The 18,896-nt window shown below is 41.4% G+C and overlaps 1 protein-coding gene across 2 annotated transcripts in view; it reads left to right on the top strand.

The window, feature by feature from the left end:
* RCOR1 (REST corepressor 1) overlaps positions 1-18,896 on the top strand; it is a 134,026-nt gene that overhangs the window by 67,301 nt on the left and 47,829 nt on the right. For both annotated transcript variants that reach the window (XM_017961556.3, XM_017961555.3), the window contains exon 3: positions 14,031-14,114. In XM_017961556.3, the coding sequence (XP_017817045.1) occupies positions 14,031-14,114 (84 nt within the window). The remainder of the gene's footprint in view (positions 1-14,030; positions 14,115-18,896) is intronic.

The following is an 18,896-nucleotide window of genomic DNA, read 5'->3' as shown; positions in this document are numbered from 1 at the left end:
ACAGAGTCTCACTATATCACCCAGGCTGGAATGCAGTGGTGCAATCTTGGCTCATGTCAACCTCTGCCTCCTGGGTTCAAGTGATTCTCATGCCTCAGCCTCTCCAGTAGCCTCTCGAGTAGCTGGAATTATAGGTGTGAGCCACCACAGCTGGGGTGGTTTTTTTTGGCATTTTTAGTAGAGCCAGGTTTTCACCATGTTGGCCAGGCTGTTCTTAAACTCTTGACCTCAAATGATCTACCCACCTCAGCTTCCCAAAGTGCTGGGATTACAGGTGTGAGCCACCATGCCTGGCCTTGAGCCAGTTCTAAGGGAAATTATTCATTTATTTTTGTCAGCTTGTAATATTGCAAATCATAGTATTTTTGAAATAACCTACCCATGGGAATAGAGTTTATGCCCTTAAAGGGTAGAGTGCTATTATAAAGAAAGGTACAAGAAGAGAGGGAGTGGGTGGCATTCCAGAGATCAGGGCTACATGAGTTGCTGCCCAGCCTACTTGGTTCTCAAACTTGTCAGTCTGGATTGCTGTGTTGAAGGAAAGGGAATAGAACAATGTACTCACTTTCTAAAATTTTTCATTAATTGTTTACCTAACCTATGTTATGCATATTAATTTACTTAACATTTACGAAGTACTTAATAATATGCTAGACACTGAAGGTACCAAGGTCTGAAAGATGTCAAATAATAGAGGAGAAAGGAAATAATAATTGCTATTATTGATCAAGTATTAAGTACAGACAGTTCTTGACTTAAATGGTCAACTTAGGATTTTTCAACCTTTTTTTTTTTTTTTTGAGACGGAGTCTCGCTCTGTCGCCCAAGCTGGAGTGCAGTGGCGCGATCTCAGCTCACTGCAAGCTCCGCCTCCCAGGTTCACGCCATTCTCCTGCCTCAGCCTCCCGAGTAGCTGGGACTACAGGCGCCCGCCACCACGCCCGGCTAATTTTTTGTATTTTTAGTAGAGATGGGGTTTCACCGTGTTAGCCAGGATGGTCTCGGTCTCCTGACCTTGTGATCCTCCTGCCTCCACCTCCCAAAGTGCTGCGATTACAGGCACGAGCCACCACACCCGGCTGGATTTTTCAACTTTAAGATGGTACAAAAGTGCTACACATTCAGTAGAAACTGTATTTTGAATTTTGATCTTTTCCTTGGCTAGCAGTATGTGGTGTGATATCCTTACATGAGATATTCAGCGCTTTTTTTTTTTTTTTTTTTTTTTGGAGACAGAGTTTCACTCTTGTTGCCCAGGCTGGAATGCAGTGGTGCAATCTCAGTGAAACCTCTGCCTACCAGATTCAAGTGATTTTTCTGCCTCAGCTTCCCAAGTAGCTGAGATTACAGGCATGCACCATCATGCCCGACTAATTCTGTATTTTTAGTACAGATGGTGTTTCTCCATGTTGGTCAGGCTGGTCTCAAACTCCTGACCTCAGGTAATCCACCCACCTCAGCCTCCCAAAGTGCTGGGATTACAGGTATGAGCCACCGCACCTGGCCTCAACACTTTTTTTTTTTTTTTTTTTTTTAAATAAAACAGTCTTTGTTAGATGGCCTTGCCCAACTACAGGCTAATGTAAGTGTTCTGAGCATATTTAAGGTAGAGTAGGCTATGATGCCCATTGGGTTAGGTGTATTAAGTGCGTTTTTGGAGTAAAATATTTTCAATTTGTGATGCATTTGTCAGGACTAACACTGTTGTAAGCTGAGGAGCATCTGTATGTACCAGGTACTTACTTAATAGGTGGCCTTTCTAATCCTCATAGAAACCCATGCAAGGTAGGCATTATCCTCTCCATTTTTCTTTAGGATTAGTGAAGCTAAGTAGCTTGTTCATCATCACTCAACAACAAAGTGGTTATAATCAGATTCAGGTCCACTATGGGACTGAGTCCCAGATGTGAGCTCAGATCCTGACCAGTGTTAGGATCTAAGTGCAAGTGACTTAACTCCTCTTTTCAAATGTGGACTACAACAGTTCTTATCTCATAGGGTTTTTTTGGTGCATGTTATGTGACAGATAGGTGAAGTGGTTAGCCCAGTTACTGGCACATAGTAATAGTTAATATGGCCGGGCGCAGTGGCTCAAGCCTGTAATCCCAGCACTTTGGGAGGCCGAGACGGGCGGATCACGCGGTCAGGAGATTGAGACCATCCTGGCTAACACAGTGAAACCCCATCTCTACTAAAAAATACAAAAAAATAGCCGGGCGAGGTGGTGGGCACCTGTAGTCCCAGCTACTCGGGAGGCTGAGGCAGGAGAATGGCGCAAACCCGGGAGGCGGAGCTTGCAGTGAGCTGAGATCCGGCCACTGCACTCCAGCCTGGGCGACAGCGCGAGACTCCCTCTCAAAAAAAAAAAAGACAGGACGAGATGAGAAACTGTGAAGTTGGAAACTGAAGGTTAATGGCGGAAGGGTTGGAGAGCGATGGATTTGAGAAAAATTGAAGGGATTAGTGGATGGGGCTCAGTGGGTTTTGCAGAGTGTGTGTGCTCGAGTGCTAGTAGCAGATGAGGGGACTCCAAGATGACTTGCAGCCTTATCGCTGGGAGTTGGTGACTATACAAGTGATAGTGTTAATTTTTTTAGATAAACAAGAAGAAACAGCTTCTTGTTGATAGTGGTAAGGGTGAATGACAGGGCGATAAGCTGTGTCAGGATGCCTTTTGAGTTGTTCTTGCCTTATATGTGTATTCTGTCTTGAGATACAGATTTAGAGGTCATTACCATAATAAATGTGGTTTGAGAAATTTGCAGTGTTAGGTGTTAATGGCATAGGAAGAGTAATTAATACCAGATGAAAAAGAGGAACCCAGGGAACCCTGATGTTTAAAATAGTGGTAGAGAAAACATGGGGAAACGTAAACTTTTGTTAAAATCTCTTACTACCATTCATGTGGCCGTTTAGTTCCTCTGCATCACATCTTCTCTTCTGCTCCCCCTGGAGATGTGAAACACTATCCCGAAAGACAGAACACACTATACATGTTTAGAACATTTCTTCTGAGGATAGTTACTGCTGTGGTGATGCAATTACTGTTGTGGTGATGCTAATGAGAATGAATCTTGCTAAAATTAAGACTCAAGACAGCTGAAGACCTATGAAATCAATTGACCAAATAGCGCTACTTCAGGTCAGGTAAATAGTGGCAGTACAAGAATGAAGAATGGATTCTTTGTTACCAAGGAATTATCTATCTAGTTGGGTATTTACTGGGTAATACAATACAAAATAAGCAATGGTAACTGGTTATGTGTATGTCAGTTGTGGCATGATAGTTTCTACCTCAGCTAACTGCTGAAGCCCTTTCTGTCTGTCTTCTCTCCCTGTCCAGCTTTGTTCTTGCCTGCCTTTTTATTTTTTACAGTCCCTCTCCTTTTTGGGGGTGGGGGTCTAGTGGGAGTATACATACCCCTCGTTAACCAACTGCGATATAAGTTTTTAAAAAAAGTTTCTGTTTTTAAAAAGCAAGTGAATAGAGCATTTATTATGGAGGAAAAAATCTTCAACTAAAAAAATCTGTTTAGCTTTTAAATTTTTGTGAAATCGCTAATCTTTGAGAGGAAAAATGTTTTCCCATAAATTCAGGAGAACATGAGATTTGAGTTTTTAAGGATTTTATAACATGCTTATATTTATTGTAGATTTTAATTCCAGAGAGCTGGTGATTGGAAATTATGGGCCTATTTGTTCCAATGTAAACTTTTAGCATTTAAAAAGGAAGTGATTAGAGAAGAGAGAACCAGACAGTAGGTATATGCTTTGTAGAAAGATACAGATATTTAATGTAATCCCAGCACTTTGAGAGGCCGAGGCTGGCAGATCACCTGAGGTCGGGAGTTTGAGACCAGCCTGACCAATGTGGAGAAACCCCGTCTCTACTAAAAATACAAAATTAGCTGGACGTGGTGGCACATGCCTGTAATCCTAGTTACTTGGGATGCTGAGGCAGGAGAATCGCTTGATCCCGGGAGGCAGAGGTAGCAGTGAGCCGAGATCGCGCCATTGCACTCCAGCCTGGGCAACAAGAGTGAAACTCGGTCTCAGAAAAATAAGAAAAAGATAGTTTGGTATTTAAATACCAAAGTTGCTTCTGACTTCCTCATTTTATAGAGCGTGAACTGTTGTCAGTTGAGAATTCTTAAGCCATGTAGCTTAAGTGCTAAAATACTTAATGGATATCATGAGGAGGAAAAATGTTCTTTAAAATCTAGGCTGTGTAGCATAATGGTTAACACCACCAACTCTGGCTTCTGCTGTTTTCATCCCTCTTCCTTAAGCTTCGACTCTCAGCTTCACTGCTCATAAGTGTGATGTTGGGCAGCTTGCTTTGTCTCTCTGTGCTTTAATTTTCTCATCTGTAAAATGGATTGTTGTAAGATTGAAATGAATTGAGGCCTGTCAAAGTACACAGTGCCTAGCACATAGTAAGTATATGTAACTGTTATAGCAATAGTAATCATATGTACTCTTGCCATTCCCTTTGATTTGTATCTTTTTGATTACCCAACATCAGAAGCAAACAATTTTGGAGTCACAAAATGTTTTTTGGTCCCTAACATAATTAAGTTAAATTTACTCATGCTTAACATCTTAGGATATAGTGAAAGTATGGGTGGCCAGTTCACACATTTAGGAATAAGAATTTACCTTTTTTTTTTTTTTTTTTTTTTTGAGACGGAGCCTTGCTTTGTACCCCAGGCTGGAGTGCAGTGGCGTGACCTCAGCTCATTGCAACCTCTGCCTCCTGGGTTCAAGCGATTCTCGTGCCTCAGCCTCCCAAGTAGCTGGGATTACAGGCGCCTGCCACCACTCCTGGCTAATTTTTGTATTTTTAGTAGAGATGGGATTTCACCATGTTGTCCAGGCTGGTCTTGAACTCCTGACCTCAGGTGATCCACCCATCTTGGCCTCCCAAAGTGCTGGGATTACAGGTGTGAGCCACCATGCCCAGCCCTATCTTATAATTATTGATAGCAAGAAAAGCATATTCACCATTTATTTCAGTTCTGATTGTTTTTGCTGCCCCTTCTGTGTTTATCCATTTGGCCATTCTCTTTCTTGTCTTCGTCTTTCTGTTCTGACTTCGGGCATTGAGGATATGACCCTGAATGATAGAAAAACAACTCCCTCTTCCCCTCCACTCCACAGATCTAACGTGATTTTTTAGGGTGTAGGGGAGAGGGTGCTATGAGAACCTAAGCAGGTGTTCTAATGGCCATGGAGTAACCTGTCTAATCTTTCCAGTTAGTTTCTGTGTTTTGTTTGTTTGTTTTAAAGAGACAGGATCTCTCCCTGTTGCCCAGGCTAGAGTGCCTCAGGGTGATCATAGCTCACTGCATCCTTGAACTCTTGGGCCCAAGCAATCCTCTAGCCTCACCCTCCCAAGTAGCTGGGACTACAGGTGCTCACCACCATACCTGGCTAACTTTTAAAAACTTGTAGAGATAGGGTCTCACTGTGTTGCTCAGACTGGCCTTGAAATTCTGGCCTCAGCTGATCCTTCCACCTCAGCCTCCTGAGTAGCCTTGCTTTTAAAATAACAGCTTTACTACGATAAAATTAACAAAACATGCAGTTCACTTATTTAAAATATGCAAGATCCAGTGGCTTTCGGTACATTCAGTTGTGCAGCTCTCACCACAAATCAAATTTAAAACATTCTTATCATCCCATAAGGAAATGCTGTACCTGTTAGCAGTGGCTCCCTGTTATTTCCAAATGCCCCACAGCCTATGGCAATCACTAATCTTTCTGTCTGGATGGTTCATGTAAATAAAATCATACAATAGACTGGATTTTTGTGCATGTGACTGACTGCTTTTACTTAGCATAGTGTTTTCAAATTTCATGCTGAGCATGTGTTAGTATTTTATTCCTTTTCTTGGCAGTATAATGTTCTGTGATAGACATACTGCATTTTTTTTATTCAATCATCAGTTGATGGGCATTTGGGTTGTTTCTGTCTTTTAGCTGTTGAGTAATGCTGCTATGAAAATTTATATACAAATTATTATGTGGACATATGTTTTTATTTCTTTGGGCTGTATACCTCGGAGTGGATTTTCTGGGTTATATGATAATCTTTTGAGGAATGACACCATTTTATATTCCCAACATAAAACAGGCAAAAGAGCAGAATAGACATTTCTCCAGGGAAGATACTCAGATGGCCAATAAACAACCAATATGCTCAACCTCTTTATTCAGGGAAATGTAAATCAAAACCACAGTTAGAGACTACTTCACACCTGCTAGCTAGAATCAAAAAGTCAGATAATAACAAGTGTTGGTGAGGATGTGGAGAAATTGGAACCCTCATACCCTGTAAGTTGCTGTTGTGCTTCCAAACAGTTGACAAGTAAAATATGACATTGTAGAGTGAGAAATAGCTCAGAGTTTCAGAGTAGAACTGAAAATATACTAGAAGAGTATTTTCCTTACTGTTGGACTAGATGATTTTAAATTTGAACACAGGTAGCATCAAATCATACAGTGAAGGATTTCTCTGTGATTCTTAAAGTTTTGGATATATACAAGCAATGTACACAAAATAGTATTTGTCTGCTTAGCACTGGGATTTGCAAAGAACAGTGAAATATTATAATGTTACAAAGCAAGATCTTTCTCTCTTTAAATGCCTGTTAATCTGGTTTTAAGAATATCTTCATTGTACACATCTTATTCTTTAAATGTTCCCTATAACTGATAGTACCAATTTTATATTTTCAACATTCAAGTTATGATATTATACATTTCCTTTAACTTGCTTTTTCTGTTCAGACTGGTTGATAGCTGTAGATCTGATTTTGTTTTCTGTATTTAATTCCCTTGAAGTCACATACCACGGTTTATCCAATCCCTGTTGATTTTTTTTTTTTTTTTTTTTGAGACAGAGTTTTGCTCTTGTTGCCCAGGCTGGAGTGCAATGACATGATCTCTGCTCACCGCAACCTCCGCCTCCCGGGTTCAAGTGATTCTCCTGCCTCAGCCTCCCTAGTAGCTGAGATTACAGGCGTGCGCCACCATGCCTGGCTAATTTTGTGTTTTTGGTAGAGACAGGGTTTCTCCATGTTGATCAAGCTGGTCTCGAACTCCCGACCTCTGGTAATCCACCCGCTGCAGCCTCCCCAAGTGCTGGGATTACAGGCATGAGCTACCACGCCCAGCCCCTGTTGATGTATTTTAAAGATTTTCCTCTATTTTGGTCCTGTAGACAATTCTGTAGTAACTATCTATGTTACTATGTAGATAGGGTTCTTTCAGATAAACAGAACTACTGGAATATGTATGGGTGTATCTATGTATACATATATTCAGAGATTTATTTTAAGGAATTGGTTTATGTAGTTGTAGGGGCCTGACAAGTCTGAAATCTGTAGAGCAGGCCTATAGGAAGGAGTTAGGGCCTCAGTCTCAACTTCTGGAAAAATCTCAATTTCTGCTCCTACGACCTTCCGGTGAACTGGATAAGGCCCGCTCACATTATGGAGGGTAATCAAGTGATTATAGATGTTAACCATATCTACTAAATACTTTTCACAGCAACACCTAGATTAATGTTTGATTAAATAACTGGCTACTAGAGTCTAGCCAAGCCGAAACAGAAAACTGAGCAACATGCTGTCCTTCCATGTGCACCTCTTAAAGTCTCTAGACCAGAGACTTTCAGACTTTAAAAAATCTCCACCAATAGTTTATAAACACATGAAACCATATGCTGATGTTTTCTGTTCCTTACTCTTTTTTTAAAATGCTGATTAGGAACCCAGAATTCAATGTGAGTAGATTTGACCAGCAATTTGAAAAACATTGCATATATATGTAGTCTAGAAATGGAAATGCTGACTTGCAAGGTATCCATACGTCTACTTTACTATACATTGCCTGTTTTTTCTCTGAAGTAGTTGAACCACTGTATAGCCCCGCTAGCCATGTAAATAAACCTTTCTTTCTTTCTTTCTTTCTTTCTTTTTTTTTTTTTTGACGGAGTTTCGCTCTTGTTGTCCAGGCTGGAGCGCAATAGTGCGATCTCAGCCCACCACCACCTCCACCTCCCAGGTTCAAGCGATTCTCTTGCCTCAGCCTTCCCAAGTAGCTGGGATTAGAGGCATGCGCCACCAAGCCCGGCTAATTTTGTATTTTTAGTAGAGATAGGGTTTCTCCATGTGGGTCAGGCTGGTCTCAAACTCCCGACCTCCCGACCTCAGGTGATCCGCCTACCTTGGCCTCCCAAAGTGCTGGGATTACAGGCGTGAGCCACCGCGCCCAGCTAATAAACCTTTCTTACCCCCTTGATGGCGACTGGTAATTGCAATTTCCTTGTAGACCTAATTATTCCAGATAATTTTTTATTTTTTAAGGGCTTATTTTTTAAGGTCTTTAAAACTTGATAAAAATCAGCTTTAAACAAAGTTTAAAGAGTCCTGCCTGTGTTAGCACCTTCAGCAAATATTAGTATCTACCCAGAAATTAATGGCATTTCTTTGTTTTTATTGTATTTATATTTTTATATATTATATATATTTTTTGATTTACGTGTAGCAAAACTGAATAATTTTTGCTGCACTTTTTTGTGAGAGTTAAGATGTGTATACAATACTCTGTCCTTATCCATGAAAGGTATGTTTCAAGGCCCCGGTGGGTGCCTGAAACTGGGTAGTACTGAACCCTATATATACACTATGGTTTTTCCTATGCATACATACCTATGATAAAGGTTACTTTATAAGTTAGACACACTGAGAGATCAACAACAAAAACTAATAATAAAATAGAACAATTATAGCAATATGCCAACATCACCAGCACTTTGGGGGTGTTAGTAAGTAAAATATGGGGGACTTGAATGCAAGTGCTGCAATGCTGTGACCGTCCAGCTGGTAACTAAGATGGCCGAGTTACTGATGGGCACATAGTACCTCCAGAGGGGACGTGGTGCACAAAGGAATGATGCATGTCCCAGGAGGGACGGCACGAGATTTCAGCATGGTAATCAGAATGGGGCACAATGTAAAATTCAGGAACTGTTTCTGGAATTCTCAATTGAATGTTTTCAGACCACGGTTTATCATGGGTGACTGAAATCACAGAAAGCAAATGCTGATGGGGGCACTACTGGAGTTTCACATAACACCACACAATTAGGATACCAAAGAGCTCCATCTCCTCCAAAAACTCTCTCACACTTTCTTTTTTTTTTTCTTTTTTTTTTTTGAGGCGGAGTCTTCACTCTGTCGCCCAGGCTGGAGTGCAGTGGCGCGATCTCGGCTCACTGCAAGCTCCACCTCCCGGATTTGCGCCATTCTCCTGCCTCAGCCTCCCGAGTAGCTGGGACTACAGGCGCCCGCCACTGCGCCCGGCTAATTTTTTGTATTTTAGTAGAGACGGGGTTTCACCGTGTTAGCCAGGATGGTCTCAATCTCCTGACCTCGTGATCTGCCCGCCTCGGCCTCCCAAAGTGCAGGGATTACAGGCGTGAGCCACCGCGCCTGGCCTCTCACATTTTCTTAACCTTCCTCACACTTCTAGCCCCTGGAAACCCTGGATCTATTCGTTATCCCTGTACTTTTGCAGAGTGTCATATGAATGAACTTGTACTGACTTCTCTCACTCACTGTAATGCTTTGGAGATAGGTCTGTGTTGTTGCATATATTAGTAGTTCACTATTTTTATTGCTGTGTACTGTTCCAGTATATGGGTGTACTACAGTTGGTGTATCCATTTGCCCATGGAAGAACATCTGAATATTTCACAGTTTTTGATGATTGTGAATAACGCTGCCTGTGTGTGCCGGATGGTTTTTTTTGTTTTGTTTTGTTTTTTTGTTTTTGGCACTGAGTCTCGCTCTGGCGCCCAGGCTGGAGTGCAGTGGCGCGATCTTGGCTCACTGCAACCTCCACCTCCGGGGTTCAAGCATTTCTCCTGCCTCAGACTCCCGAGTGGCTGAGTCTACAGGCACACACCACCATGCCTGGCTAATTTTTGTATTTGTAGTAGAGATGGGATTTGACAATATTGGTCAGGCTGGTCTCCTGACCTCAGGTGATCCACCCGCCTCAGCCTCCCAAAGTGCTGGGATTACAGGTGTGAGTCACTGCTCCCAGCCTGTGTGCAGGTTTTGCTGTGAACATAATGCTAATTCTGTAGGGTATATGGCTGAACAGTGGGGTTGCTAGATCAGTCATTTGGTAACTATAATTATGTCTTTGTAAAAAACTGCAAAATTTTCCCAGAATGGCTTTATAATTTTGCATTTACACCAGTAGTGTATGAGAATTTCAGTTGTTCCCGTTCTTGTCAGCTCTTTGTATTGTTGATGCCTTTTATTTTAGACAGCCTAACAGGTAAATCATGGTTTCTCATCATGGCTTTAATTCACATTTTTCTAATGGCTAAAGATGTAGAGCATTTTTTCATCTAATATGCCACCTTTATATCTACTTTAGTGAAGTGACTGTTCAAATCGTTTGTCCTTTTTTAAAAAAAAAATTGTGTCATTTTCCTTATTGTTGACTTTGAAAGTTCTTTATGTATTCTGGATACAAGTCCTTTGTTGCATTTGCGATATGCAAATATTTTCTTACAGTCTGCAGTGTATCTCAACAGTGCCTTTTGCAGAGTAAAAGTTTTAAAATTTTACTTAAGTATAATATACCATTAAAAAATGTTTGGTGGATTGTGCTTTTGGTATTGTATCTAAGATGTCTTTTCCCACCCCAGGGTCAAAAAGATTTCCGTGTGTTTTTCTCTAGAAATTCTATAATTTTTGAGTTTTACATTTAGTTCTGTCGTCTGTTTTGAGATAATTTTGAGGTATGGATCCAAATTAATTTTTTAAAAAATGTTTTCTTGGCCGGGCGCGGTGGCTCAAGCCTGTAATCCCAGCACTTTGGGAGGCCGAGGCGGGTGGATCACGAGGTCAGGAGATCGAGACTATCCTGGCTAACATGGTGAAACCCCGTCTCTACTAAAAATACAAAAAACTAGCCGGGCGTGGTGGCGGGCGCCTGTAGTCTCAGCTACTTGGGAGGCTGAGGCGGGAGAATGGCGTGAACCCGGGAGGCGGAGCTTGCAGTGAGGAGATCACGCCACTGCACTCTAGCCTGGGAGACACAGCGAGACTCCGTCTCCATATCAAAAAAAAAAAAAAAAAAAAAAATGTTTTCTTTTTGCATGTGAATATTCATTTGTTCCTGCATCATTTGTTGAAAAGATTATTATTTTTGGTTTGGTTTTGCCTTCATGCCTTTATGGAAAATCATTTGATCCTGTATGTGTGGTTCTGTTTTTGGATTCTATTCCATTTATTTCTCTCTCTCTCTTTTTTTTTTGAGACGGAGTCTCACTCTGCCTCCCAGGCTGGAGTGCAGTGGCGCGATCTCAGTTCACTGCAAGCTCCGCCTCCCAGGTTCACGCCATTCTCCTGCCTCAGCCTCCCGAGTAGCTGGTACTAAGGAGCCCACCATGACCCCCGGCTAATTTTTTGTATTTTTAGTAGAGACGGGGTTTCACTGTGTTAGCCAGGATGGTCTCGATCCCCTGACCTCGTGATCCACCCACCTCGGTCTCCCAAAGTGCTGGGATTACAGGTGTGAGCCACCGCGCCCGGCCTATTTCTCTATCATTATGCCAATACCATACATTTTTGATTACTGATTTTTTATAATTAGTCTTGATTTAGATAGTGTAAATCTTCCAACTTTGCTCTTTTTCAAAATGCGTTGACTGTCTCAGTTACCTTGCCTTTCTTTATGAATTGTAGAATATTTATCAATTACTGCAAAAGAATGTGCTACAGTTTTGATTGGGGTTGCATTGAATCTTTAGAGCAGTTTGGGAATAATGCCTTCTTAATAATGAGTCTATATCTATGATATATTTCTTCATTTTCTTAGATCATCTTTAGTTTCTCTCAGCAGTGTTTTATAGTTTTCAATGTACACATCTTACTTTATCCCTAAGTTATTTCATATTTGATGCTAATGATCTTTAATTTTGATTTTTTAATTGCTGGTATATATAAATAGAATTGATTTTACTATTAATATTATTTCTTACAACCTTACTAAACTCATTTATTCTAGTGCCATTTTGTAGATTCTACAAAATGTAGATTTTCTACACAGACAGTCATGCAGTTTTGATTGTACCTTTCCACTGTGGATACCTTTATTTTTGTTGTACTTTAGACTTCTATTGGAAATATAGCAGGACTCATTTGTCTTTGTATTCCGTTGGGGGTCCCTCCCCACACATACTTTTGATGACTTTTGTTTTAGGTTATGTGTAGCATTAGCATTGTTCTGAAAGTCAGAACTATGTATATATCTGTAAAAAAAGGTAGGCCGGGCGCGGTGGCTCAAGCCTATAATCCCAGCACTTTGGGAGACCGAGACGGGCGGATCACGAGGTCAGGAGATCGAGACCATCCTGGCTAACACGGTGAAACCCTGTCTCTACTAAAAAATACAAAAAACTAGCCGGGCGAGGTGGCGGGCGCCTGTAGTCCCAGCTACTTGGGAGGCTGAGGCAGGAGAATGGCGTAAATCCGGGAGGTGGAGCTTGCAGTGAGCTGAGATCCAGCCACTGCACTCCAGCCTGGATGACAGAGTGAGACTCCGTCTCAAAAAAAAAAAAAAAGGTATACTTGTGCTGGGCGCAGTGACTCACACCTGTAACCCCAGCACTTTGGGAGGCCAAGGTGGGCAGATCATGAGGTCAGGAGTTCGAGACCAGCCTGGCCAATATGGTGAAACCTCCATCTCTACTAAAAATAAAAAATTAGTTGGGTGTGGTGGTGCACGCCTATAGTCCCAGCTACTCGAGAGGCTGAGGCAGGAGAATCACTTGAACCCGGGAGGCAGAGGTTGCAGTGAGCTGAGCCTGGGTGACTAAGACTCTGTCTCAAAAAAGGGTAAACTCAAAGACGGTCACTACATCTTTTTTGTCATATTTCTTTCTCATCTACATCCTCTTCCCATCTGCAACATAAATTCAACTTTTAATTTTACCTAATTCATACTGTTCACACTTTGGGTCCTTTTCACTATTCTGTTATGGTTCTTTAAAGTAACTGCCTCTCAGATTTTACTAAAAATGTAAAATTTCCTCTTTATAAAACCTAGAACACATTGGTAGACAAAATTAAAGATGGAAGATCTGGCGGTATCATAAAAGATGAAATTCGTTAACCAGACTGTGGGTTTCCTAGATTTTTGTTTATAGTAGGTTGTATGTTATATTTAGTTGCATTTTTCCCCTTAGAGTTTAGGTTCCATAACTTTCATCATATTTTCAGAGTAGTTTATTTAAAGGAAAAAAAGTGGCCAAAATTAACCTTTAGAATGAATAAGTTTGGGCCTAAGCATTGTGAAGGTATGGTCACTGAACCTCCTGTTTCTTGAGTCTTTGCCTTGTGAAGATAATGTTTTAGGTATGTGTATTGTAGTAGATGACAGTTGCTTGCGGTTAATTCACTAATACATGTGAGCTCCACCCTTGGCACTTTTAAACGTTTTGGCCTACTATTTTGCATCACAGATTTTTAAGAATTAGTATGCATTTTAGAAGTTTACTTTCAGGTTAAACTTTTTAAATGGTTATTCTTTAATAATGCTGTTAAAAGAATTTTGGAATTTCTATTGCCAAGTCACTAAAAGGTTACTCAGGCAGAGAAGGGTAAGGGTGCTGCAAGCACACGTGAAGAATTAACATTTTAAAAGAACCTTTGAGCACCTTGGCATGTGTGGATTTCTTTTTGGATGTCTCATGTCTAAAAGCAGAGCAGCATACTGTAAAATGAGTAAAAGTAGGAAAGGACTTGCAAGTAGAAATGTTTCAGCAGACTCTGTCGCCTCCCCCATCTCCATCCTCACTCTGAGGTTAAGTGTGTGGTCCCATTGGTACAGATACAGGTAAAAGGTGGGTGTATTCAACAATACATTAAAATGTATTGTTACTTATTGCTTATTAGATGTGTTAAATTTTAATGAGATTTTTCTTTTTTCTTTCTCTCAAGCCAAACTGGCAAGACGCAGTCAAGAACGGGACAATCTTGGCATGTTGGTCTGGTCACCCAATCAAAATCTGTCAGAAGCAAAGTGTAAGTCTTAGAGCACTTTTTTTTCTACTTTTCTTGTTTAATGTAAGATTTTAAAGGTACCTTTGAAGCTAAAAGTTTCTATATGTATTATATTTCTTCTATATTTTAAGATAAATAATTTGAAGAGTTTTAAAATTTATTATTGTTTTTTGAGATGGAGTCTTGCTCTGTTGCCCAAGCTGGAGTGCAGTGGCACGATCTGGGCTCACTGCACTCTGCCTCCTGGGTTCAAGTGATTCTCCAGCCCCAGCCTCCTGAATAGCAGAGATTATAGGTGCCCGTTACCACACCCAGCTAATTTTTGTATTTTTAGTAGAGATGGGTTTTTGCCATGTTGGCCAGGCTGGTCTGAAGCTCCTGACTTCAGGTGATCCACCTACCTCGGCCTCCTGAAGTGTTGGGATTACAGGCGTGAGCCACTGCACCCTGCGATCTATTCCATTTTTGAACATGTTCTTTCTTACAGAGCACTGAAAATCTGCCTCCCTTTGTAAAAGCTTTGTTTTCGTGAACTTCGCTAAATAACTTTGCTTCCATATGTGTCCTTTAAATGTTCAGTCATTGTATCTCCTTTACTGTCTGAGTCCAAGCTAGTTGCTTCAGGTGCCATTTCCGATGGTTTTATTTTGGGGTCTCTTTTCATCTCCTGTTGTCCTCCTAAGTGTGTTTCAGTTGGTCACAATGTCCATCTTAAATTGTACTCGGAACTGAATATAAGAATACTGAGCATTTTTTGAACCTTTATGCCAGCATTGTACTAAAATGCTTTTCATACTCCTATATCATTCAATGTTCATAGTAACAGGAAGATTTTGTCTCTGTTTTACAGATGGCATCCCATAGTTCAAAGAGTCAGTGGGTTGTAAAAGTAGCACAGATAGTGAGTGGTGGAACCACAGGTAGTATCCAGGTTTGCTGATGCTTCACTCGTGGGTCATAATCTCACTTATTTCTCAGGCTGTGTTCATTCAGCCTGTTAGCCACTATCTCTCTGTTATTACAGTTTAAAGTTTATTAGTCACTTTTCCTGTTGTATTACTTATTGGAGTCTTTGGAGTCAGAATTTAATTTTAATATTATTTTTCATAGACACAGAAGAAAAGAGCAGAATATGGAAAGTTAATTGGTTTTTAAACAGTGATATTGCCTATAAAATAAATTTACAGTTTTATTGTAAGCCCTGATTACAATTGTTTAAACAATTGTTAATTGTTAAAGTTGGTTAAAACTTTAAACGTTAAAAAAACTAACCTGTCCACTGAGGCTCCCAGTGGACAGCGAGCTCAGCTTATGGCAGAGACACACTTGAGCCAGGCCAGAGGCGTAGGAGGACCAGATTTGACAGATGTCAATACACAATTCTTACTGAGGCCTTTGAAACGGACCTTTATCCTGGAATTACCGTCAGAGAAGAACTGGCCAGAAAAACGGACTTCTGAGCCACGAATCCAGGTTTGGTTTCAGAACTGGAGAGCTGGAATACCAAAGAAAAGCCAGAGGAGCCCCAGCGTGGAGGCAGTCTGGACGCAGGCCCGGATCCCAGACCCCGATCAGCCTGGGGTGCTGGCCCCTACTGCTCCTGCCAGCAGGGCTTCCCAGGGGGCCCAAGCACCGGGGGCAATTCTCTTGGGAATTGGAGGATGCTTCGGGTCAAGCTCTCTGGGGGCACGCTGATGTTCCGGGCGCAAACGTGGCCCCCGCTGACCTGGAGATGGCAGCCAGTACGCAGGGCCACCCTTAGGGAGACATCCTTGATCTCTGCCCTCGGGCCCAGTGCTGCTTCCAGGTCCCTCTTGCCACCAACCCTTCCCACAGCTGGAAGCTGGTAGTGCTGGGCTTCAAGTTCATCCTGGGGCACCCAGCCTGCTCCCCGTACACGGGTCCCTAGCCCTGTGGGGGCTGGGGCTGCGCCCTCCTGCTGTGGAGCAGTAGCGGAGGTGGGACTGGCCACGGGGGGAGGCGCCTGGGCGCACCCAGACCTGGGAGCAGCCGTCTCCGCCCCAGCCCCAGCAGTTCTGACCTTATCCTGCCTCTCTGTCCCTTTCCTGGCGGTAGCCACAGCCACAGCTGTCGCAGGGCCCCGCTGAGCGCTAGGAACAGGTTCCTTGTCTTCCTCCAGAGCCCAACTCGAGCCGGAGGCCCCAACTCCCCTGCCCCCAATGGCCGCTGCAGGGTCTGAACCTCAAGTGTCTGCACAGCAAACCCGTGGAAATAACCTGTCAGTGTCAAGCAATGGAAGACAGATGAACTAAGCCAGGGCTCATCGGTAGCATTCACATTATGAAAATTGAAGAGGAATATTGGGATTTATTTACTTTGTCATGGAAAGGCTTCCAGACATACTTTTCAGGGAAATCAAGTTGTTAGGGTGGAAGGGCCTCGGGGTGCATGGGACCTAGGGGTTTTCCTTAGATGGGGTAAAAAAGGATTGACTTTATAGAATTCATCTGTCTTTCCATTTATTAACTGAGTAAACACGGAGCACTTAGAGTGAACCAAGTCCACTAGAGAGAAGGCAGGATGAGGACGGCTTTGTAGAAATGTATTATTTTGTAATCAGTAGTGAGCAATCATTTCTACACTGGGAAATAAACAAAACTACAAAAACAACAAAACACTTACCTAAAAGTAGCATTTACATATTGTTGAAAGTTCATAGATGAAAGTATAAAGAATAAAAAACATTCACCTCTTATTCCATCACCCAGTGGTGATAACCGTTAAACACTTTGGGGTATTTCTTCCAATTTTTTTTTGTATGTATTTATATGAGTGAGATGATAGATTATCTGTGTGTGTGTGTATGTGTGTATCGTCTTCCTAAGCAGTTCCCATGTTATTAAAACTGCTTATAAAGGTTTTAAATAACTAGGTGTAATATTTATCATATGGATATATCAGTATGTTTAACAATTACTCTATTGAAAATTTAGGTGTCTCAGTTTTGGAAGAATGTAGAAGTCTTGGTTGTCCAGCATTTATTCCGACGTGAAGTAGAAATAAGTGATTTAGGACATATTTCTAGCAGATACTAAAAAATTGTGTATAAGGATGTCTGGAGAGCCCTGGCTTTTCTTGTGCTGCTTTTCTTTTCAAAGTGGCTGTTCAGAGTTCTGCCTCTTAGGGTTACTGAAAGCTTATAAAGTTACTTTGTGATTATAAAAATAAATGCTATTGTAGAAAATTCAAACAGTACTTAATGCATAATATGTAATTGTTTTCCACAAAATGTGAACTGTTATCAGTCTGCTCATAAGTACATCTGGGACTGTTTCATCTCAGTATATCTCCAGTTATCTAATTTTTTAACTGTAAATAATATGGATGTATCATAATTTATCCTTTTTTTTAAACAAAATTACCTGTATTACCTATTGATGAATATTTAGAATCTTAGTTCTTTTTTTAACTCTGTTTTTAAAAAAACCTGATCTGTAAAATGACTCTAGTTAGCATTCATGAATTATACATTTCTTTTTTTTTTGAGACAGAGGTTTATTCTTATTATCCAGGATGGAGTGCAGTTGTGCAATCTTGGCTCACTGCAACCTCCACCTCCTGGGCTCAAGAGAGTCTCCTGCCTTAGCCTCCCAAGTAGCTGGGACTACATATGCAGACCACTGCACCTGGCCTTGAATTGTACATTTCAGAATAACTAGAAGAGGGCCTGAGTGCAATGTCCCACCCCTATAATCCCAGCACTTTGAGAGGCCAAGGCCAGCGGATCACTTGAGCTCAGGAGTTTGAGACCAGCCTGGGCAACATGGTGAAACCCCGTGTCTCTAAAAGTCCCAAAAGTTAGCTGGGTGCAGTGGCATGTGCCTGTAGTCCCAGCACTTAGAGGTGGAGGTGAGGATGCTTGAACTCAGGAGTTCAAGACCAGCCTGGGCAACATAGACCTCCCCTCTACTTTAAAAAAAAAAAAAAAAAAAAAAAAGGGCTAGAAGAGAAGAATTTCGAATATTCCTAGTATAGAGAAAATGTAAATATGTAGGATTATGGGTATCCCAGTTACCCTGATTTGATTATATGAATGTATCAAATTATCACATGTACCCTGGAAATATGTACATCTAATATGTATCAGTAAAATAAAATACATACATTTTAAGAGAGGATTTTGGCTCTGTTGCCCATGCTGGAGTGCAGTGGCACAGTCATAACTCACTGCAACCTTGAACTCCTGGGCTCAAGCCATCATTTTAAAAAAAGCAATAGTGAAGATTTTTGCCCCTTAATACATTTCTTATTTTGTTGTTTAAAATAGATTTTATATTTTAGAGACATTTTAGCTTCACAGCTAAAATTGAGCAGAAAGTACAAAGAGTGCCCATTTATCTTCTGCCCCCACACACCCACAGCCTCCCCCAGTGTGAACATCCTGCACTGGGGTCCACCAAAGGGATACGTTTGTTATAATCAACCAGCCTACAGTGACACATTTTTATCACTCGAAATTCAGAGTTTACATTAAGCTTTACTCTTATGTTGTGTGTTCTGTGGATTCCGATAAATGTATAATGACCTGTCCACCAATGTAGTTATCATAGTTTCACTGGTTTAAGAAACCTCTGCTCCACCTGTTCATCTCCCACTCTACCTCCTAATCCCTGGCAACCGTTGATCATTTTACTGCTTCTATAGAATGCCTTCCAGGTGGAATCATACAGTATGTCGCCTTTTCAAATTGGCTTCTTTCACTTAGCAATACGCATTTAAGATTCCTCTGTCTCTTTATGGCTTGATAGTTCATTTATTTTTAGTGGACTGTCTAGCCATGCC

This window comes from Papio anubis, chromosome 7 (genome assembly GCF_008728515.1).
Source record: "Papio anubis isolate 15944 chromosome 7, Panubis1.0, whole genome shotgun sequence".
In the NCBI taxonomy this organism is placed as follows: domain Eukaryota; kingdom Metazoa; phylum Chordata; class Mammalia; order Primates; family Cercopithecidae; genus Papio; species Papio anubis.
This window is presented reverse-complemented; position numbering and strand designations above follow the sequence as displayed.